This window comes from Sus scrofa, chromosome 4 (genome assembly GCF_000003025.6).
Source record: "Sus scrofa isolate TJ Tabasco breed Duroc chromosome 4, Sscrofa11.1, whole genome shotgun sequence".
In the NCBI taxonomy this organism is placed as follows: Eukaryota; Metazoa; Chordata; class Mammalia; order Artiodactyla; family Suidae; genus Sus; species Sus scrofa.
The window spans coordinates 18,739,383-18,763,312 of NC_010446.5; the positions used below are offsets into that span (position 1 = coordinate 18,739,383).

The window sequence follows — 23,930 nt, forward strand, 5'->3', positions numbered from 1 at the left end:
TTTATTCTATTTTTATTGCTTACAACCACTGAGACTGTAGGATTTTTGCCATAACAGTTATCCTACACTAATATACGAGCTAGTGGGTTTTCTCACTACTACTTCTATTCATTCACTTCAGTTATTCAGTCCAAAATATATGAAGCCAGAAAGCTGCAGTGACAGGCCCAGATACAGATTGTGAGACACACACACACACACACACACACACACACACACACACACATACACACACACACTTCCTTGGATTTGCTACCTAAACAACAAAAATTGATACTGACCTAGGTTGAAAGAAATCATTTTGTGTGTAGTTTAAATGTAGCATATCCAGGAAGAGGGCATAAAAAAATAAGAATATATAAGAGAAAAACAGAAACTTAGAACTCCTCTATCCCAACTGCCTCATTATAAGTGGAAAGAGACCTTACAATTTTAAGAAAATGAATTTAAAAAAATCCACTATTATTTCCTGGATGAAGTTCACAAAAAAAGAAAATGGACCTTGAGCATATATTCAATCATTTAAACAGGTATTTTTTTCAAATACGTCTTTTGCTTCCCACCCTAAAACTCTTCCAGCACCAGATGGGAAGCAAACACATGCTCGTGTGTGAACTGACACGTGACACGTGAACAGCACCACTGTTCAGCAGTCAAAAGTGTAGCATCGCTGCAGGAAGCCTCCCCTGACTCTTTTCCAGGGTGCATCCAGAGAGAAAAAAAAAAAAAGTCTCAAAAACAAGCAAGGGAACTTTTATTCACAGAAAGATGCAAGCCATGGCATATTTTCTTAAAAGAAAACTGCATTATTCGAAGGAAGATGTGCAGGAAATAACACACTGACTCCCCTCTGCCCATCACGTGGAAGGGGTTTTAAAAGTAAGGCTGTGTCAGTGTTCTCTGTCATGGCACTGGAAGCATGCTCTTGAGAACAGTTTTGAATTCACCTGATTTACAGACACCATGTGCATCATCTGAAGGGAAGAGGAGGAAAGGCTGCTCTGATTTAGGAGCTCAATTTGGGGAGGAGGCTGTTGCTTCCAGTGTGTCAAGGGAACAGACTAGAAGAGGTGTTTGTTCACTCTGGATCCTTCTACCTAAAGAGCACCCTTGGAAGCTGAGATTTCTTTCCTTTTTTTCCTTCCTTCCTTCCTTCTCTCCTTCCTTCCTTCCTTCCTTCTTTTTTTAGGGCCCCACCTGCAGCATATGGAAATTTCCAGGCTAGGGGTCACATGGGAGCTGCAGCTGCCAGCCTATGCCACAGCCACAGAAACACCACATCGGAGCCACATCTACAACCTATGCTGCAGTTTGCAGCAACATTGGAACCTTAACCCACTGAGCGTGGCCAGGGATCAAACCTGCATTCTCACGTACACTGTTGAGTTCTTAACCTGCTGAGCCACAATGGGAACTCCTCTTTTTTTTTTTTTTTCTTTTTTTTTTCTGAGGGTAGGAATTACATTTTATTCACTTTTCCATTCCTAATACCTTCTTAGCACACAGCTGGCACAAAATAGGTACTAATAAAATGTTAAATTTAGGGAGTTTTTGTTGTGGCACAGGGCGTTAAGAATCCGACTGCAGTGGCTTGGGTTGCTGCAGATGTGCAGGTCTGATTGCTGGCCAGGAGCAGTGGGTTAAGGATCTGGCATTGCTGCACTTGTGGCATAGGTCACAGCTTCAGCTTGGTTCAGTCCCCGGCCTGGGAACTTCCATATGCAGTGGGTGCAGCCTTAAAAAAAAAAAAAAAAAGTAAAATTTGAATAAAATTGAGGTTCCTGGAAGAAACGCTCTAATGATCATGTTGAATAAATAACTATTAACCACAGGGAATGCACGGGAGGTGGTGATATCAGAGAATGCCAAGGTCATCCCTCCTAGCTCTTAAACCCTCCACAAGCTTGAAGGAAAGGCATTGGGAGTTATCTCCCCTCAGGAGCTGAAATTTCATTTCAGGGAATATCTTAAGTATGGTCTCCTAGAAGCAGACTGAGATATTCAAACTTCTATGCCTTCTTATAACTAAAAAGATATTAGGCTTAATATAATTTTAGAAACATAATCAAAGCCCCCCTTTTCCCAAATTTCTTCCTAATCCTAGAAAATTAAAAAGTTCACATCTTTCACCATTTAGTTTTACTTTTTTTTTTTTTTTCGTCTTTTTGCCATTTCTTGGGCCGATCCTGCAGCATATGGAAGTTCCCAGGCTCCGGGTCTAATCGGAGCTGAAGCCACTGGCCTACACCAGGGTCACAGCAACGCTGGATCCGAGCCGCGTCTGCAACCTACACTGCAGCTCACGGCAATGCCGGATCATTAACCCACTGAGCAAGGGCAGGGATTGAACCCGCAACCTCATGATTCCTAGTGGGATTCGTTAACCACTGCGCCACGACGGGAACTCCCAGTTTTACTTTTTAACACATACACACACACAGTGTCTTTTTAGGGCTACATCTACGGCATATGGAGGTTCCCGGCTAGAGGTCAAACCAGAGCTGTAGGAACTAGCCTACACCACAGCCACAGCAATGCTAGATCTGAGCCACATCTGCGACCTACACCACAGCTCATGGCAACGCTGGATCCTTAACCCACTGAGCGAGGCCAGGGATTAAACCTGAGTCATCATGGACACTAGCTAGATTTGTTCCACTGAGACACAATGGGAACTCCTAAAATATATTTTTATTAAAGTATAGTTGATTTATAATGCTGTGTCCATTTCTGCTGTACAGCATAGTAACCCAGTCATACCTATATATACATACTTCTTCTCATCCATCTTCCATCATGTTCTATCCCAAGAGATTGGATATACTTTTAAACTTTGAATAACACTTTAAATTTACCTTTGAAAGATTTTTTTTTTTTTTTTTTTTTTACTTGTAAGCCTCACATGTGTCACATTATTAAGAAATATTTGCAGAACTACTTTGTGCTGGGCATTTTTTTGGGGTCACAATGATTAACAAGGCAGTTTGTTTTCAAGGAGGTTATGGTTTTGAGAAAAGTTAACAATTGAGAGAAAATGGCAACAAGCTCTGATATGACCTAGAAGGTTCCACGGAACATGCAGGAAAAGCACCTAAGCCGGGGTAGGGTGGAGGGAGGCTTTCACAGGAGAGGTGGCATTTAAGTCAAGGGTCCCGGGATGGTTGGGATACTGCATCACTCTCCCTGCTAGGGTACCACTGCGGCATCCACATTACAGCCCATCCTTGCCCACTAGTCAACTCCTAGGCAGGGTTCTGGTCCCTTTTCTCACCTCTTCATCTCCAGGTGAGGTGCAATGGCAGCAGCTTTTTATATCAAAGCAATAAGCTTGGTGAAAAGAAAAACTGTGAAAAATGTCTTCATTTTAGAAGGAAAAAATAATTGGCAAATTCTAGCTTTGTGATTCAGCTTAACTTGAAGCAACGCTCACTGAATGGTCGTCAACCCTTCATAGCTGAAACTGTTTGCACTTCCCCAAACATTTCTGGATCTATAAATTTTCCATTTCATATCAGGAAGCCAATCTCAGTAGACTGTGTTTATGGGTTAAGCACTCTCATAAAAAGAAGAAACCCTTAATTAAGTAACGAAGAGTGAATATTGGGGGATAGAAGATTAAACGATAAGCATAATATGAGAATTCACTTAAACCGACACACAGATTTTTTAAAGGGCACAAAATCTGCCACCTACAAACAGGGATGTTTTATAACATGAGCAGCTCCAGGCATGTTTCCTTTTTGAGATTCCCACCTCAAAATATTAATATAAACCCACAACCCACATTAAAAATAATTTTTGCTATAAAAACTTGAAAAGGATTTTTATAATTTGTTTATGAAAACACTTGGCTCTGAGCAACTTATTAAGTTATGGTTGGCTAAGATTTATCAGCAAAAGAAAATCTATCCCAAAATATGTTTTCAAAGTCACTGATAGTTGAATAAATACTAAATTTAATGATGACTGAAATTAGCAAAGTGTAATATTTTACAGACTTTTAACCAATTCATAATTGTCAGTTTTCTATACTTTAGAGCAAACACATACGCATTCTTCAAGCATTTCTTATAGGCACTTAAAAAGTCTATAGTTTCAAGTGCATCATCTATGGCATGTAAAAACTGAAACGATGTGCCCACAAAGTGTGTTGTGACTAAAACTGAAGTCAGCACCTAGAATTTTTACATTTCTGTAGCTATTAGGAATAGCACTCAGAGCCAGTGACTCAGTTACAAAAATCATCATCCGGGCCTTCTTTGAAGCCTGCAACAGTGGACCACAGACACTAACCATAAGATTCTAGAACCTGCCAATTGGTAAACCCTTTGACCAATAGTACACTCTCAGGTACAGGGACATCTGTAAGCAGCTGGCATCTGATGAGTTTTTGAAAGGGAACAAACTCAAGCAATGAAGAATAAAGAAACACTTGAAACTCCTGCTGCACAATTTCAACTTGGAGAGCAACATGGCTATCAGCCACAAGAAATAAGGCTGCTACTTGCAGCAAAGGATTTAGACAAACCACCAGATTACGAGGCCAAGCAACAAATAGCCACAGACTCTGTAAACACTGGCCCAGGTCAGAGATCCAAGATTAGTCCTTATGTGTGATACCATGTTGAGTCACACTGGGGAATTTTCAGTCACACACACACCATATGTATGTATATATGTATGTATGTATGTATGTATGTATGTGTGTGTGTGTGTGTGTGTGTGTGTGTGTGTGTGTGTGTATAAACATATATGTGCATTCTTTTTTTCTTTTTAGGGCTATGCCTGCAGTATATGAGAGTTCCCAGGCTCAGGGTGCAACTGGAACCGAGATGCGCCTGTGACTTATGACGCAGTTTGCGGCAACACTGGATCCTTAACCCACTGAGCAATGCCAGGAACTGAACCTGAGTCGGTTTCCTAACCCACTGAGCCACAACAGGAACTCCAATGTATATTTTTACATGTGCACACAATAAACCATTTTTAAATGTAAAAGTTTATATACATATTACATGTATAATTTAAATGTGTATGTAGAGAGATATAAACATGTTTTAGTAACCTGCAATGGTGACTTCAGTGAGTGAAAACAATAGCAACGTTCTACCCAAGAAATTACTCTGACATATAAAGAGCTTCACATATATTCAATCACCCGGTGATTCCAAAACATAGTTGATTATTAGAATCATTAAGCTTTTTAAAGCTAGACATTCCTAAGTTATACCCAAGACCTTTTGTATCTGAATCTCTGAGGTTGAAACCCAGGAATCTGTGTATTTAAAAAACAAAGCAAAACACTGAATAATAACTTGATCACTTAGGTTGTGGAACTGCTGGTTTACAAATATAAAAATATCTGGTCTGAGCCTGAAGGACAGTGTTAGACCAATATCACTTGTACCCTGTGCCCCCACAGAAGTATCTTTAAAGCCAGTAACCACAGGAAGCTGGTTACCTAAGTAACGGCTCAACTCAGATGGGCTACTATCCAAGTAAAGGTAAAAAGTAATCAAAGAAACATAGTCTTATGTGTCAACTATCAGCTTCTGTTTCTACTGCAAAATCGAGGACCTTTTGGATGAGAACTCTTCAGTAATGGAGTTCTGCTCATGAATATCGTTTTTGGAAGAGTTGCTTACTTTTACAAAATCCCACTTTAACCTTTAATAAAATTTTGTGGAAAGAAAGAGGGCAATGTTGGAACCTGAGAGATGGATTATAATCCTGGCTCCAACACTCACTAGCTGGGTGGTGTTGTTTGAGTTACTTCGGCTTTCAGAGCTTCAGATTCTTGGTCTGCATAATGCGGTAACAGTGCCTAGCATTAGTGGTTATTCTGACGATTGGAGACCATATCATTTGCAAAGCACTGCACTTAATCCATAATCAATGAGAGTGGCTGTGGCTCTTTCTACTAAAATAATTGGACAGGTCTCGAGTGCATATACTCTCATTACTGTGGTTGACTGTGAGAAGGTTTTCCTGGGGTTTTATAAAGACCTGTCTAGACTCACACCAAAAAAAAATCAAATCAAATCATTCTCTCCACTAGCTTTGTGATGGTTTTTCACATTTCCTCTTCTGAAGGAGGAGGATACCCCAGGGGATCATTATCATGAATCTTAGTATTTAACAAAATATGCCTGAGATGAATCTCTCACCATTGCTTGACATTTATGATAGGAATTAAATCCAGATCGTTGACTCAAGTTCAATTTCTCAAGTATATTTTAAGTCCAACTCACTTTGATGAAGTGGGACATTCATTACAAATATGGTCTTTGTGCACACCAAACCCACAGAAAAAGGAAACCTGTTCCAAATGTCCTTTTGCCACGGACTCCAAGAAAATTAAACAACAGCAGGCCACTGGCTTTTTCTTTAGACTTTTTTTTCACAATTCTCTAAAACCTTCTAAGGTGGCTTAATGATACCAAAGACAGGCATTGTGAAATATTGTACTATCCTGACTCGTTAGGTTTACACTGAAAACAGTCAATACGCATGTTGGCCAAAATTAAATTTTTATATAGAAATTCTTTACATGAATTAATTCCCACTCTAGCTCTATGGAGATGAATATTATTTTTTCCACTTCACAGATGAGGAAAGTGAGGCTTGGCACTTGTCAGTAACTGGCTCAGTGTCACATGGTTAGGGTTCAAGCTGAGGTCTGGCTAACTGACCAAAGCTATGATATTCACCACTGAGCCATCCTGCTTATCATAACCACACAAGTTCAGCAGAATTAATCCAGAATTTCTTAAATGGTATTTCATCTTTTATAAACGAAAAAGGAAGGCCGTGGTTATGGCATGAAGGCGAGAGTTACAGGGAGCAGTAACTTGGGGGAAAGGAAGCATTCCAAATTCAGTTTACTTGGAATTTTAAAAAGAATACCCTTGGTACAAGGGAGGAATGGCTATCTTCCAGGTGCCATAAAATATATATCTCCTTGTCATTTTTATTTCTTGTCTCTCTGAATTTTTATAAAACCATACTAAGAATTGGAAAATTAAAATAATTTTTAAAGCTTCCATTTGGAGTGCTTGACAGAAAGCTGGTGGTCTTGGATCTAAATGAGCCTCAGAACTAGCAAAGAGGTGGTTTTTCCTTTCTTTCTTTTTCAGTTCTTTCTTTCTCTTCTTATATGTTATCATCCATGTCTTGCCTGTCCTTTCTGGTTTCTTGAAGGACCACAGGGATGTCTAGGGTGGGGCTGAGAGATCTACTCTACATCAGAGGAGCCCAAAGGTCACAGGGTGGACTTTGGCCGGGGGGAAGGGGGTCACTAAGAAAAGAGGAGGAAGAGGGCAAAAGGGAGATGGGAAAATTGACAGCAGAAAAGAGAGATGAGATGAGGTTGGCTGTCAGAAGGAAAGCTGAATGATGCCTGAATGCATTCAACTGTTAAACCTGCATTTGAACTGTTGCTTTATATGCTGTGGTCCTGCCTTGTGCTCTGCTGGCTTCCCAGCAAGAAGCTGAGACTGGTTCAATGAAGAAGTCCAACGTTGGCTGGACTTGCTTATGGCCTGAGGCCCAGGGGTTTGAGCCGCCTCTACAAGTCAAAGATTCCCCTTGAGAGAAGCCAGGATAAGCTAGAAACATTAGAAAACATGTTTCCTGTTTAAAGAGGAGATGTTTAATCTTCCTTTTATTCTCTGCTAAACTCTCCCTCATTGCAGGCTAGAGAGGGGTCACATTGGCACTGGTTCCAGGTGAGAGATGCTAACCCTTCCCGAAGCTAATAGTCACAGCGATGATCTGAGCCTTGGGCTGTGCGTTCTTAGCTGTCCCAAGAAAAGACAAGACTAAAAAGAAAGAATAGCCCATGACTCCTAGAGCACCCTTCACTCCCACTCCCTGCCACTCCCCAAGGAGCTAGAAGCCCTGATTGGACATTGTCACCCATATTTATCCCAGCTTCCTGCTACTTTGCCCTGAATGGAAATGAGGCACAGCAACGTTAAGTGCTTGGAGTAAAGAAAAGACAAAATCACTCTGTCTTCCCGATGCCCTAGACAGCTAAGCCTAACTGGACAGTTTTCTGGAAGTGGCTTCTTAGGCACTGCAGCAGGAAGTCTCATCTTCCAGTATGTTTGTTCTTAGTCTGTTCTGTGCCGTGGTTGTCATTGTCATGGTCATCATCATCGTCATCATTTTCTTTCTGAACGCAACTTGGCCTTTGATGACGGCCTAAGGCAGAGCAGGAAAAACCTTATCTGTTTGTCCTTAGTACTCTTCCAGCAAACCCCACCACCCCTTCCTAACCAGAGAGACCTGGCCCCATCAAAGGCACTCCATGTCTTAGAACTGCTGCGAGCACTATGAAGCTGGTCCTGGGCCAACAACTCTACAGTCCTGCTAAGTAATTACCTCATTGTTTCAGACCTTTTGCTTTCATTAAGCCTCTAGATACTTGACTAAACAGATCAGAGCCAACTAAATAACTATTTTCCCCATCTTCCCTCTCTTCTTGACTGTCTCTGATGAAGGCTCATTGGTTTTCCTGGCCCCAGGGAAGAGTCATGCTCTTGACTCCACTTCATCCTTCATGGTGTACAAACTGCCTCCTTTAGCCATTGAAAGTCTCTCCTCCTCTGGATCCTTCCCCTTCTGGAGGTAGTAGTGGACAACTCTTTCTAGGCTGAGCAGAGTACATGGCACATAGTAGGTACTCAATTAAAAAAACTGTAATTGCAATGTATACATCTAAGGATAACCTGACCCCCTTGCTGTACAGTGGGAAAATAAAATAAAAAAAAAAAAGAAAAAAAATATGTGCTCAATATCTTACTAAATAAGGTATTAAGATACTGAAAAAACATATATGCAGTCCCTCCCTCAAGTAGGGCAACCGTGTTACACAATTCCAGGGGGCACCACTATATTTTATTTTGTGTTAATGGTGCCCCTTAGAGTTGTACGCCAGAATAGTATTGCCCTCAAATGCCTTTTCTAAAACAACTGTCACAAGATTTTTTGTTTGTTTGTTTTAACATGGCCCCATAAAAAACGAGTGTCTTCTGGAAACTAAGTTTAAAAAGTAACTCCATTCCCATCCAAGGATTTTTCACAGTAGGAATTAAAGACACTTGAAAGTTTTACCCCCAGAATGAAGATGAGAGGGAAATAAAATCCATGAACAGGAGTTCCCATTGTGGCTCAGTGATAATGAACCCAACTAGTATCCATGAGGATGCAGGTTCCATCCCTAGCCTCGCTCAGTGGGCTAAGGATCCATCGTGAGCTGTGGTGTAGGCTGCAGACATGGGTCTGATCTGGAATCCAGCAGTTACAGTTTGGATTCGATCCCTAACCTGGGAACCTCCATATGCTGCAGGTAATGGCCCTAAAATCTAAAAAATAAAATAAAATAAAATAAAATCCATGAACAGATATCTTAACATGTTATAACAGCTCTGAGACTGCTTATCCTATGGAAGAAAACATGTTTGGAACAATGGGAAAATATTTCCAAAAAGTCTGTGTTGGTATATCAGCTTTAAAAGAATTCCAAACACAGACGATCTAGACAATAACCCAATATGTTTGATCAGGGAGTTCTTTGCCAAGACTGGACTCTATGCATCAATAAATCAAGTAAATTCACTGAACCAAATCTTTAAAATTGCTGTTTTCAGAGCTTCAGGAATCACGAAAGAATCTAGGTGTGTAACCACACAGGATCTTAGCCTAAGCCCTTTGCCAAAACATATAAATACTTTGACACTCCTTCCATATGTACAAGAAACCTACTTAAATATAACTGTTAGAGAATGCTTCCTTTAGATATATTCACCTGGACACGCCTTACAGACTGAATAATTCCACTTGATGGATAGAGACTAAACCAAGATTTTAAATAAGTGAACGTTTGATGTAAAACCAAAAATCCTCCCCCAAACCCCAATGTGGAAGGAATTTAACTTCCCACACCTACATTCCTATAGAAAAAAATGATTTCCTTATTCCTGAGTCGCACAGCTACCCTGAGCTGAAGGCAGACCTTGTTTGAGTAGAGAAGTGTGTTTTCCAGCCAATCGTTCACTCGTCTAGTAGGTTAGTTGTGCCCCAAATATCTATGGACTTCAAATACGTTATCCTTCAATGGATTGGATCTAAGTGGTGACCAACAAATATAATTCAGTCTGTGCAGCTGCCCACGTGTCTACATCTGACCATTTGAGGAAGACCAGCCTCTCTTCCTTTCTGAAAATGGAGAGACTTCCTATTGCCTTCCTGTTAAAGCTCAAAACCCTTGGCCCGAAAAAGGAATAGATGATTTAAGTGAATTTGGATCTGCCTCTCTAGCTTCATCTCTTGACAGTCGTTCCACACCAAGGTGTTTGCACACGTGTGCACGTGAGCACACACACACACACACACACACAGTATGCTAATCTCCAGCCATACCGAACTATGTGCAGTAATGGAAATGCCCCACCTTCTCTTCAGCTCCACTCCTTTGTATATGGCGTTCTCTGTACTTGCAACAGGTTGCCTTTCCTCGTGTATCTGGCTAGTTTCTATCTCTCCACTGAGACTCAGCCTATATGGTGCCTCCTCTGGGAAGCTTTCCCTGACCCTCTAAATCTGGCCTTGTGCTCCCATAGGGCTTTGTAAATACTCCCATTACAGCAATTTTTTTTTTTTTTTGTCTTTTTAAGCCTGCACCCACAGTATACGGAGGTTCCCAGGCTAGGGGTTGAATCAGAGCTGTAGCTGCTAGCTTACACCACAGCCACACCAAGGCCGGATCCGAGCTGAGTCTGTGACCTACCCCACAGCTCACAGCAAGGCCAGATCTTTAACCCACTGATTGAGGCCAGAGATTGAAACTGTGTCCTCATGGATATTAGTCATATTCATTTCTGCTGAGCGACAACAGGAACTCCTATAGCCTATGTTATAGTTTCTTTCTATTTGGTCCTATTTCCTCCCAATAAGCTATAAATTCTTTGAGGACAAGAACTTCAGTCCTGGCTCAGTGAAGATATATGTTGACTAAACAAACTCTAGATGTTAACTCATCCTTCTCCTAACCATCCCTATACTTTCTTTTACTATTGTTGGCTTGAACAGGTTCAAAGAATGGATAATTAACATATAGTAAATAAATGGAGAATACTCAGATAGTCATCATAATTAAACTTTGACTCATCTGATTCTTCATTTCCTTCAGGTTGGTGCCTTGAGAATTTGAAACAATTGGAACATCTGTTAGACCAATGCACACAATTCAGTGCAAACTCTATTCAGGTTATGGGAACACCCAGAAAGAGGCGTGGCTAATTGGGGAAGGTTTGATGAAAGTGTCTAGATTTTAAGGGAAGTAACAAACATAGAAGACATCAGTGATGGGAAAGAGATGCAGGATAAGTAGCATGTAGAGAGACGGGAGGAAAAATAAAGACGAAAGAAAACACCTGGTTGGACTTCCTTGCATAGAAGTTACCAGCAGCAAAGAGGAGCTTGGTGAGAAATCTACTGGGCTAAGCTAGCAAGCAACCCTGGGCAAGATCTTACCCTCTGGCCTGGTGATCCATCACGTCCTGGGGAACCAACACTTCCCGGGATGCCCTAGAGAGAGCAAAGACAGGAAAGAGTCAGAGTCATGGAAATCGGTTACCCTCCCACCCGGCTTCCCTGACATAGAGCAATTTCTCCAAACGAACCCGACAGCATAAAGGTGAGAATTCAGAACCCAGAAGTCATTCACAGGAAAGGAAAACTGTCCCCCACCAGGGCTCACAGTAGGGGACATCAGTAGGACCCTCAGAGAAGGCTTAACGTCAATAAATACAGGCTAATGGTCCTCAATACAGAAATCACTCATTGCCAAGGTCACAGCTGACTTTAGAAGCTATGGTCTTCTTTTCTCCTGGCAAAGCTCTAGAGCTGAGAGCAATGGACTCAAAAAATAGAAATAATACCTGTGGGCCAGGAAGTCCGGTCTCTCCTTTCTCTCCCTTTTCCCCTGGCATTCCCTGAACATCCGAAAGGACAAAAGGGGTTAAGTTCACATAAGTAAATCCTTAGTCTTTTCTTTCTCTCCACTGGCTCTCCTAATGTTTTCAACATTATTTTCACACTAGCATCCAAATGCAGCATATTTCACTTCTCACATATGCTACACCACTTATGTAAGCATTCCTACAGAGCAGAATGTTTATATAGCAGAATAGTTTAAACACAGAATATACAGTTGGATATGGTGAAGCTCATACTGTAAATATTTTAAGATTATTTATAATTGAGATTTTAAAGCTAATACCTTTATTTATTTATTTATTTTGTTTGGGCTAGAACTTTTTAAGAATGGAAGAGCAAACATCATACCTGACAGCTAACAAGATTTCAACAAATATTTAGTAGTAGTAATTATATGAACTGGCATGTTAATGCTTTTTTAGAGGTGAAAATAACCAGAAAGGAAGACTTCTCAGCTAGGGAGACACCATCTTATGCATAGAAAGATCACTAAAAATGGTGCTTAAAAGCATCATGTTTCAAATACCTACTATAGAGATTGGTTTTATTCCTTAAATCTAGATCCCTCTAGTAAGAGTAATGAAAATCAGTGAGTGGCATTAAATTTGTCTTCAACGGTACAAACAGCTTATGCAAAGAAATATGGCTGTCTACAGACTATCTCTATACAGCTGTGTCTGAAGAGCACACTGTCTATAGTCTAAAACTCATACTCAGAGTGCCACATTTTGATGCTTGTTGAGATAAAGATCATTAGTAAATGGCATTCATGAACCTATTTCCATTATCACGACAAATACAAAATGAATAACTTAAATTTGTATAACATTGTTCCTTTCTAGATTTTATCACACCCACAAAGGACTTAGTCTAATGACAAAAAGAGCCATACATGTCAAGCCCTGATTTCTTTCTTTTTTTAAAGTTTTGGGTGCGCCTGCAGCATGTGGACGTTTCCAGGCCAGGGACTGAACCTGTGCCACAGCAACGACCTGTGCCACTGCAGTGACAACACCAGATCCTTAACCCACTGTGCCACAGAGAACCCCCCACCCCGCCTTCTTCCCTATAGACAAATTATTTGTGGATATACCTAATCCCTAGAAACATATCTGTTTGTAAAAGACCCCCTTCATTGAACAAAAAGCTGGCTAATGAATGAACTCTCAGTTATTACTTTCATTTCTTATTTTTAGGGGTTGGAAGAGGCTCAGGATCATTTTTAAGGCGACAGAAGACAAAAGTTCATTCTATACAACTCATGGAGACATGATACCAATAAAACCCATCGGAATGTTTACACACAACTCACAGGCATTCCTTGAATGGACAGACCACTTGGTCCTTGGGGTCCAGGGGGACCCTGATGTCCTGGAGGGCCTGTTTCACCCCGAGGGCCATCTGGTCCCTGGAAGGCAAGAGAGGAAAGTCATCCCAGAGGCACATTAACCCCTCTAGTGCTCAGAAGTATCTGCTACTCAGATATTTCTGCTTAGGGGATTTATAATTTATTTCATTAAATAATTTTTCCTAAGACATACAACACTCATAGGATAATAAGACACCGAGCCTCAGATGATTCACCTTCCAGGCAAAGTGTCATGAGTAAGCTGCACAAGTAAACACACAGGAGTTGCTGCAACTTCATTTATTTATTTTTGCTTCCATAAATACGAACACTGTGCCAACTGTGTGAGTAACCAGACCCCCCACACTCCATAACAAATCCAACAGATAGACGTGATAAAGACCACCCTCTTGGTCTGTGAAGCTTCACATCATCCAGCCAAACGACGTTTTCTCCACCTTCACCACTGTGAACGCTCTATCTCTGGGCCCCTGCTCTGCATTTATTGAGAAGGGTGCACCTCCCCTCTCATTTCTTCCTCGTCACAAACCTGCCATCACGTACACCTCTTCAATGTCCGCTGAATCCCCTGCCTTCGTCTCAACATTATCTGATTGCTTTTCTTCTCAGGATCAGACATTCCTTTCACTTGCAACAATTCTTTATAGTTTGGAATTGGTCATCATTTGGCTAAAACCACACCACCTCTACAATCTTACACCCTGAAAAACCTACTTCTCCTCAGCCTCGTCTTCTTCCCCTGCTCTCATTCTGTGACTCCACTAAAAGCTATGATTTTATAAGACTTCTAACACCTGAGAATCATTTTAAATGTGAGATTGATGAATCCATTACTGGGGATAAGTAACACAGAAGAAAAGCCAAACGGTGTAAAGCAGGGGAAAGACGGGTGCAGCCAAAGACCTGTTGAGTTCAAGGTGTGTGAGGATAATGATGGAGGGGGATGTCTAGTTGTTCAGGAGTCAAGATCGTTCTGAGCTGGAGTGGATTTTGGAGGAGGTGAAGATGTATTTGTGGGATGTGTTGATAGAGGGAACGAGGAAATGGATAAAGATGAGATGACAACCAGGTAGAAGGGAGAGAAAGAAAAGCCTGGGAAAGAATCTGAAATAGAAAAGACTGAGAATCAGGAGAAAGAGGATGGACTGGTGGGGTGGTAGAGGAAAGGCCCGAAGAGGAAGAAATTTCAAATAGACAGCTATCCAGTTATGCCAAAAGCTGTAGAAACCTCAAGATAAGAACTAAACTACAGACTATGGATTTGGCAACAAGGAAGACTGGTGACTTTAATGAGAGCCATTTTGTTGGATTCCTAGGGAAACAGAGATTATGTGTGTTAAGAGTGATTTGGATTTGTATGTTAATGAAATTATGTATTCCTTTCTTGCTTGCTTATCTCACCACTTGGCAGAGTGTTTCATTTGTTTGTTTGTTTTTTGGCTGTGCCTGTGGCATGCGGAAGTTCCCAGGCTAAGGATCAAACCTGTGCCACAGCAGACACAGCAGTGACAATGCTGGATCCTTAACCTTCACCAGGGAACTCGCAGAAGAGTGTTTTTGAGGTTTACCCATTTTGTTACTTGTTTCAGTGGTAAGTCCCTTTTGGTTGTTGAGGAGTATTCCATTGCATGGATATACAAAAAATTGTTCATTCGCCTGTTGATGATGGATGTTCAAACTATTTTCAGTTTTTTGCTATTGTGAATAAAGCTGCTATGAAAGTTTATGCAAATCTCAGAACAACTATTTTGGAGGCATGGGTGCAGAAGCATGAATGAAAACTATTCTTATAAGAAACATGGTGTAAGAGGAAAGAAAGGTAGGTAGGTTTTTAATATGATGGAAGAGACATGGAGGTGATTTATAAATATTACTTATTACTTATAATAGTTTAATAATATATCATTTGCACATTTTTTTTTTCTGTCTTTTGGTCGTTTTAGGGCTGCACCCACGGCATATGGAGGTTCCCAGGGCGAAGGGTTGAATCAGAGCTGTAGCTGCCAGCCTACGCCACAGCCTCAGAAACGCGGGATCCAGGCAGCGTCTGCGACCTACACCACAGCTCATGGCAATGCTGGATCCTTAACCCACTGAGCAAGGCCAGGGATCACACCTGCATCCTCATGGATACTAGTTGGGTTCGTTAACCCCTGAGCTATGACACGGGAACTCCTCATTTGCACATTATCAAGGAATTGAGGTGAAGGACAGGAAGTAGGTGGTTCCATTTTATTCTGTAAAGCATGAGACATAAACAACTAGGAGAGGCCAGAGATAGGGCTGCTTTGAGCTTCTCGATTCATATGATCTATTTGCTGCAACTGAAATATGAAGCCACAAAATTTAAAATATTATATATTGAGGCTTTCCACATGGAAGTTATAATTTATCTGTCCAAACACTGTCCACGTTGGTGACCATGTGAGCATCCTTTGTCCAAGAGGAATTTTTCCTTGCATCCGTGATTCATCAAAATTATTGTACAGGAATAACCACCTCAGCAGTGGTCCTGTGGGAATGGATTATGAGAGGAAAGGGGTAAATCTTGAGGTTCTCAAACACCTATGAATCTAATATGAATTTAAGATCAGAACCATCATCCAGCAAGAAAGGCAGGAAAACGATGGGATCACGGTCTTCAAGGGGTTGGGAAGAGGGAGCCAGAATCTGCGGGCGCTCATGGGCACTGCACTTGGGTGAAACCAAGAAAGACCCGGGGGTGTCTCATTGTGTCTTCAAACCACTGGCCTCTTTCGTAGCACATCAGAGATAGAGTCAAGTACGATACAGCCAGTCTCTGCCTGAGAAATGTGTCACAGTCTCAAAAAAAAAGGAGCTATCCAATGGTCTGAGTTTTGGGTTGGGTGGTACCCGATTAATTATCTTCAGCCTTCTTTCATTTACTTCTTTGTCCCCCGCCCCCCAGTCTCTCCTACCTTGCTTCCCTTATTTCCAATTTTCTCCTAAAAAAAAAAAAGTTGCAATGTTCTCTTCTCCATGAATAAATACTGTGCAAATGTAACATGTAACCATATCGAAGCAGTACGTCAAGCAAGATGGATGGAGAGACGACGGGGAGCAACGTGGCGGAAGTGGGACAGGGAGTCAAGTTATAAAGGGCCTTGAATGCCATGCTAAGGAGGGTGATTTGTATTCTCAAGATAATTGCACTTGACGGCAGGGTTTAAGAATATGCTATGATCCAGTATAGCTTTAAAGAAATAAATCTGGAGGAAGATGTGAATCAAAAAATCAAGCCACTGGAGCCAGGAGACCAATTAGAAGATTTGCCAAAAGCCAGATAAAGGATAGTGAAGCCTGAACTCAATTAGTGGCTGGGCTCTGGCCATCCCTTGGGGTGTCTTTGTGCAAAGCAGAAAAACATGTGCCTTGACATGGATTGGAACAACTTGGTCCTCTTAATTGGGGCCTTTGTTCAGTGTACAACCTGAACTACTACACTTGGTGGCTTTGGGCAGTGAGAATGGAAAATAGAGCTGTGTTTGATTGCACATGGTGGGAAGGGAGAAGGAGGAGTCTAAACCTGAGAAATTACCTGGAGGACTGTTACCTAGTTTTGATTCAGCACTCCCCCATGATACTTTTTTTTTTTTTTTGCTTTTTAGGGTCTCACCCTCAGCATATGGAGGTTTCCAGGCTAGGGGTCAAATGGGAGCTATAGCTGCCGGCCTATGCCACAGCCACAGCAACGCAGGATCCAGGATCCGAGCCTCATCTGTGACCTATACCACAGTTCATGGCAACAATGGATCCTTAACCCACTGGGCGAGGCCAGGGATCAAACCTGCATCCTCATGGGTGCTAGTCAGATTCGTTAACCACTGAGCCACGAGGGGAACTCTGTCCCATGATACATCTTTGTTGCAGACATGGCAAAAGAAGAATGTATAAGAGCAAGAACTACTTCACTTGGAACAGTTCTGACATTCTATTTCTGACCCAAGAATCCTTTCTTTTGACTAAGTAATTTTTTGATGAAAACTCACAAGCTTGTGAGAATAATGGAAAAGACTTCGACGTAATATTCATAAAAGTACAAGGAACTTTCGATTGCAAAGGGCAAATATTACCTAACTCTGAAATCATGTTCTAGTTAGTGATGTCATAGCACCTTACCTTTGGGCCGGGTTCACCTCGTTGCCCCTTTGGTCCTCGGAGTCCTGGACCACCCTGGCAAACAGATGTTAAGTATTAGCACACAGACAAATCCGAAAGCAACATGTTTCATTAATTTTCCTCAGTAATATGGATTATGTAACTCTTATTTTGTATAAAAGCCAACACATTGTGTAATGGTACGTGTTCATCACAATCCTTGACTGGAAATCTGTCCCCCAGACTCACCTCTCCCTGCTGATGATTTCATAGTTTAAGCAAACTTTCTATGCCAACTCCCTTTAAATTAAAAAAAAAAAAAACCCTACAGGATCTTTTGAGTGTGTAAGACTCCCACTATTAATGGAGGCAAATAATAAAAATGGACTGTTAATCTCAAATTGTGTATTCCTATACCTGGATTTAAGATTAAATTATTTAAGTAAATTGTAAAAAGCATATAAAAATGGGAACAATTTAATTTTATTTACACCGCAAAAAGCTAATTCGATTAGTGCTTCTGAAACTTCAGTTATTTGCATTTCCCCTCAAGATTTCTGTCACAGTAATGCATCACCTGCACTATTATTTCATAACATTTTCTTTATATATGTACATACATAATAAATATGTCTATATGCGTGTATATGTATCTTAGCAAACATTGTTTGTATATGTGTGTATTCACATATGCATATACACTCCTCATGTTTTAATTGACTCACTATTTCACTTAAATAAATGTATTTTAAAAGTAAATATTACAGCACAAATGAACCTTTCCCCAGAAAAGAAACTCATGGATTTGGAGAACTTGTGGTTGCCAGAGGGGAGGGGGAGGGAATGGGATGGACTGGGAGTCTGTGGTTAATAGATGCAAACCATTGCATTTGTCGTGGATAAGCAATGAGATCCTGCTGTACAGCAAAGGGAACTATATCTAGTCACTTGCGATGGGACGTGATGGAGGATAATGTGAGAAAAAGAATACATATATGTGTGTGACTGGGTCACTTTGCTGTACAGTAGAAATTGACAGGATACTGTAGACCAAATATAATGGAAAAAATGAAAATTATTTAAAATTTTAAAAAGTAAATACTATAGTACTAGAGATGGAAAAATACATTACTTACTAGGAATGTAAGGTAAACCTAAAAATATACTATAAATGAGGTTAGTAAATTTAGCTAGATTTTGTTCCTAGTGACATCTGTGAGCAACAGGTTTGCTCTTGGTTAAAAAGGGACATGTGTAGGTATCAGAAGGGTTATATGGGCACCAGACAGAATACTTTTTTCACCTGAGCCGAAGGATGAACAGATCATTGAAAATGGAATAGATTTCTCACTATGCGATTCCAGTTTATTTCCTGCAATGTCCCTGACTGCTGAACATCCTTTTGTGTGCCATCAGCAAAACACCTGCATCACTGGGAAAAAGGCTGGCTTAGGTGGTCTATAAGGTTTCTTCCAGTTTGTTTTAACAAGTCAAATTCACTTCCCTCCCCAATTTCCACTGATTTCTTATCTTCCAGACTTTAAAAATACAATTATAAAAAGGCATTTTATGTATGTAGACATGTATCTATAGAAAATATCATCTATAATATTTGTGGGGTATAAGTTGATGTATACAGATTGCATTTACGATATCCTACTTTTTATATATCGGGTTTTTAAATTTAATATGTTTTAGAGATTTTTCTATGACAAAACATATGGATCTGTGTGGATGTAACTTAGTTGCATAGTTGTCTGAATCCTGAATTCAGGATTGATAATTTATTAACTATTAATATTAGTAAATATTAATAAATTTAAAATAATGGTATCATTATTTAATTTAAATTATTTAATTTAATAATTAATTTAATTGAACAATACATTTAAATATAATTTAAATAATATTAATAAATATTAATATAAATATTACTTCAGGATCCTGGATTAATAATTTATTTACACATTCTTGTGTTTTTGAAAATGCGGGAGTTTTCCCCATAATTTTTTGCTGTCTAAACAAAAATACAGTTAACATCCTTATACATCCCCTAAATATAAACTTTAATATTTAGGTACAAATGTTAATATTTAAGATATCAACACGTAGAATTTTAAATAAAATTTAATAGATAGGCAGATATATTGTCAAACGGTGCTCCAAAAAAGTGTCAGTTGATTCAACCGATAAAAGTTTAAGAGGGTCCCTATTTGACTTGATATTGTCAAGCCTTACATTTTTATAAACCTGATTGGTAAAAACACCACCTTACCCCTATTCTAATTTTTATTTCCCTTAAAAGTACTGTGATTGAGCATCTCTACATACAACATTTGTCCATTTGAACTTTATCTCAATATAACTACCAATTTATAAACCTCACTCACTTTGCTATAGGGTGACAAGTCTTTTTCTCTTTAATGTGCAGCAATTCTTCATATATTTGGATACTACTTCTTTAACTGTAATAGATGATGCAAATATTTTCCCCCAGTGTGGTAGGCACTGTTGCTTGGCTGTCAAAGAGTCTTTCCTGACTCCTTTCTCCACTTTATTTTTCCTACTTAAATAGACAGAGATTTGCTTTTCCAGTTCCTTTGCAACCAGGAATAGGCAATGTTAACCGGTTTGGGCCCATCTGATCAAGAAGCCACAAGCCTGGGGAAAGCAAATTTGAAGCTGGAACAAGCCTGGGTCCTTGCTAATGCTGTTAAACAACCACATCTGCCTTAGGACCATCTACTTCTATGTCTTTTGTTGAGCAAACAGTGAATGTCCAAATATCCCAATAGTTTATACTATTGTTTTAGTCAAATTTTCTGTTTCTTGCAACAAGCCCAATGCAACCCAATTAACATACCCATTTTGACAGACCTCTTTAATTTTGTTTGTTCATCTTGGAGTTCCCATTGTGGCTCAGCAGGTTACAAGCCCACCTAGTATTCATGAGGAAGCGGGTTCGATACCTGGCTTCACTCAGTGGGTTAAGGATCTGGTGTTGCCATGAGCTGTGGTGTAGGTCGCAGATGTGGCTCAGATCTTGCATTGCTGTGGCTGTTGTAGGCCAGCAGCTGCAGCTCCAGTTCGACTCCTGGCCTGAGAACTTTCATATGCTGCAGGTACAGCCCTAAAAAGGAAAAAAAAAAAAAGAAAAAAATTTGATGGCTCATCTTAAAAATTGGTTTGTAACTGAGGGTTTTGAAGGTTTGTCCAAATGTGGCTATTTGGATCACAAATATTCATGCCCAAGGTACTATGCCTAAAATCCAGAAACCTTTTTATACTTCAAACTTATTTTTCACCTTATCCCTAACCCTTACCATGGACCAGATGACAAGAATTCCATACATGCTTGTGGATGTAAATTTCCCACCCTTTTAATAAGAAAGGGTTAGTTTAGGCAAACGGAATATGGCTCTTTTACCCATGCCTTCCTACAGCTCTTGTAGAGTTTTATTGGCACATAATACCACTGTGTAAATTATGAATGAGAAAATAATCACAGCTATGTTAAATCATCAGACAAGGTTTATTACATATTGTCTGGGATATGATTTCCTTCTTTTTATTGGCTACGGCCACAGCATGAGGAAGTTCCCAGGTCAGGGATTGAACCTGCACCAGAGCTGTAACCAGAGCCACAGCAGTGACAATGCCAGATCCCTAACCTGTTAAGCTATTGGGAAACTCCTGTGATACTATTTCTTAGTCTATTATACTTTAAATATTTGAAAAATGTCAATAGTTTTTTTTTTTTTCCCCTATTTTGCCTAGTTTTTCTCTCCAAGTCAAGGCTCAACCCTTCTCTTTCACTTCTCTGCAGCTTTTTAAAAAATTTTTTTCTCATTACAGAGTTTGATGTGTAGGTCATAGGTAAATATTTTATAACTTATTCCAGCAGCACTGTAGATGAGAAAACTTGAAAACCCTCCAGCTGAAAAAGCTTATTAACGTTGTTTAAAGTAACATGAACATTATGCTAATTAAGAACTGAATCCTTAAGTACCAGGAACGAAGAAGAAAGAGCAAACCAGAGTGGTGGGCGTGTGCACTGAGGCTGCCCTGGGGGAGAATGGGGGAGATGGGGAGTTTGCAACAAAGCATGTATTCTGTAGCCCACACAAGGCAGCAAAATGAGAACTCGGTCCTATGACAGGTGGGGGAACAGTAAAATATGAAACATCCTTTAAAGCGGAGGAACTTGAAAGACAGGAGACCCACTAGCAAGCGGAGGATCAGGATGCTGTTTCTGCTTTAGCTAAGGGAGGAATAGAAAGCATCTCCACTAAGAAATACTACTCGGAAGCGGATTCTCATATAATCTAGGGACCAGAATTTATGGGCCGTGGAGGTCAAACAAAACTCCAAAGTCAAACTTCTAAGGTGCTATATCCAGGAGCTTAGCAGAAGCAGACATATATTCTCTGGGAAAAATACAGCTCAAACACGAACTCAAAATATTCCCAGAAATAAAGTTTCAAGCAATGCAAAATCAAATATACACCAAAAATAATCACAAAATACCTGTGGAAATAAGACAGCATGAGTAAAATTAGCAACAAAACAAAGGGCAGAATCAGAACCACATACACTGCAGATATTGAAAGGATCAGATAAAGAATGTGAACCAGGAGTTCCTGTCGTGGCACAGCAGAAACGAATTCGACTAGTAACCATGAGGTTGCGGGTTTGATCCTTGGCCTTGCTCAGTGATTTAAGGATCTGATGTTACCCTGAGCTGTGGTGTAGGTCTCAGACACGGCTCCAATCTGGCGTTACTGTGGCTGTGGCTGTGGCTGGCAGCTATAGCTCCAATTGGACAACTAGCCTGGGAACCTCCATTTGCTATGGAAGTGGCCCTAAAAAGCAAAAAAAAAAAAAAAAAAAAAAAAAAAAAAGAATGTGAACCACACTGGATATATTTAAAGAAACAATAGTTGGAAAGTGTTACAAAAAAAGAGACTATACAAATGACCAGAAAGTGCATAACTTCTAAATATACTAAATATAATAATCAAAGTCAGAAACACAACGGGTAGGTTAAATAGCATATTAAACATGGCTAAACATGGACTACACCAGAAAATAATCTTGAAGACACTACACAGAATAAAGCCTGGAGACACAGTAGAAAATAAATAAGAGGTTAAGAAGACAGAGTAAAATTAGAAATTATCATGAACATCTAGTCAGAATCTCAGAAAAACAGAGAGGCAATATTCAAAGAGATAATCACTAAGAAAACTCTAAATGTAATGAGAAACACTAGTTTTTAAATCCATGAATCTCCAAATTTTCCAAGACAGCAAAACAAAAACAACATAAAAATCCACACTAGAACATACAATAGTGAAACTTGAAGTAACTAAAGACAAAGGAATCTTGAAAGAAACCAAGGGAGAAAATATTTCACACAGAAGAATAGCGATACGACTGACAGTTTCTTTTTCTTTTTTTGTCTGTTTTAAGGCTGCACTCGCAGCACATGGAGGTTCCCAGGCTAGGGGTCTAATTGGACCTACACCCCAGCTCATGGCAATGCGGGATCCTTAACCCACTGAGCAAGGCCAGGGATCGAACTCTCAACCTCATGGTTCCTAGTTGGAACCATGACGTTAACCATTGAGCCACGACGGGGAACTCCTTGACTGGCAGTATCTACGGCAACAGTGAAAGTTACAAAACAGTGTAACCACTCCTACAAAGTACTCAGAGAAAATAACTGTTAATCTAGAACTATACTCCCACTTTATTAGTTTGGACAGTTGTCTGACTGATTTAATTGAGAGCAATATTGAAATTTTAAGCAAGGTAGGAGGTTTCTTATTCTCTTTATTAAAACCTGACCTGGAGTTCTCCCATGGCACAGCAGGTTAAGGATCGGCATTGTCACTGCAGTGGCTTAGGTTGTTGCTGTGGCACAAGTTTGATCCCTAGTCATGGGAATTTCCACATGCTGCTGGTGTGGCCAAAGACAAACAAACAAACAAACAAACAAATCCCTGAGCTGATCCAGTGTAGCAGAGGAGTTTTCCCATGTAAGACAGTGTGATACCTCAGCGGCTTGCATCTTATTGCTGTGCACAAGGCCACTGCTTATCAAAGTGAATTCACTACTGTATGTTCCCTTTCTAGTCTGTTGAGAAGGATGAACATGATTAAGGAGGGCATCTGGTTTTCATTTAAGAACAAAATCCAGTGAGTTCCCGTTGTGGCTGCGTGGTTAATGAATCCGACTAGGAACCATGAGGTTGTGGGTTGGATCCCTGGTCTTGCTCAGTGGGTTAAGGATCCAGCATTGCCGTGAGCTGGGGTGTAGGTTGCAGACACGGCTCAGATCCCGCATTGCTGTGGCTCTGGCATAGGCCAGCGGCTGCAGCTCCAATTAGACCCCTAGCCTGGGAACCTCCACATGCCTCGGGTGTGGCCCTAAAAA

General features: G+C 40.3%; 1 protein-coding gene across 4 annotated transcripts in view; it reads right to left on the reverse strand.

Annotated features, from left to right (window-relative positions):
- The window catches only part of COL14A1 (collagen type XIV alpha 1 chain), a 234,915-nt gene that overhangs the window by 49,186 nt on the left and 161,799 nt on the right, over positions 1 to 23,930 (reverse strand). For all 4 annotated transcript variants that reach the window (XM_013996512.2, XM_005662880.3, XM_021090550.1 and 1 more), the window contains exons 37-40: positions 17,513 to 17,566; positions 13,316 to 13,411; positions 11,946 to 11,999; positions 11,539 to 11,592 (exon numbers count right to left, since the gene is read on the reverse strand). In XM_013996512.2, the coding sequence (XP_013851966.1) occupies positions 11,539 to 11,592; positions 11,946 to 11,999; positions 13,316 to 13,411; positions 17,513 to 17,566 (258 nt within the window). The remainder of the gene's footprint in view (positions 1 to 11,538; positions 11,593 to 11,945; positions 12,000 to 13,315; positions 13,412 to 17,512; positions 17,567 to 23,930) is intronic.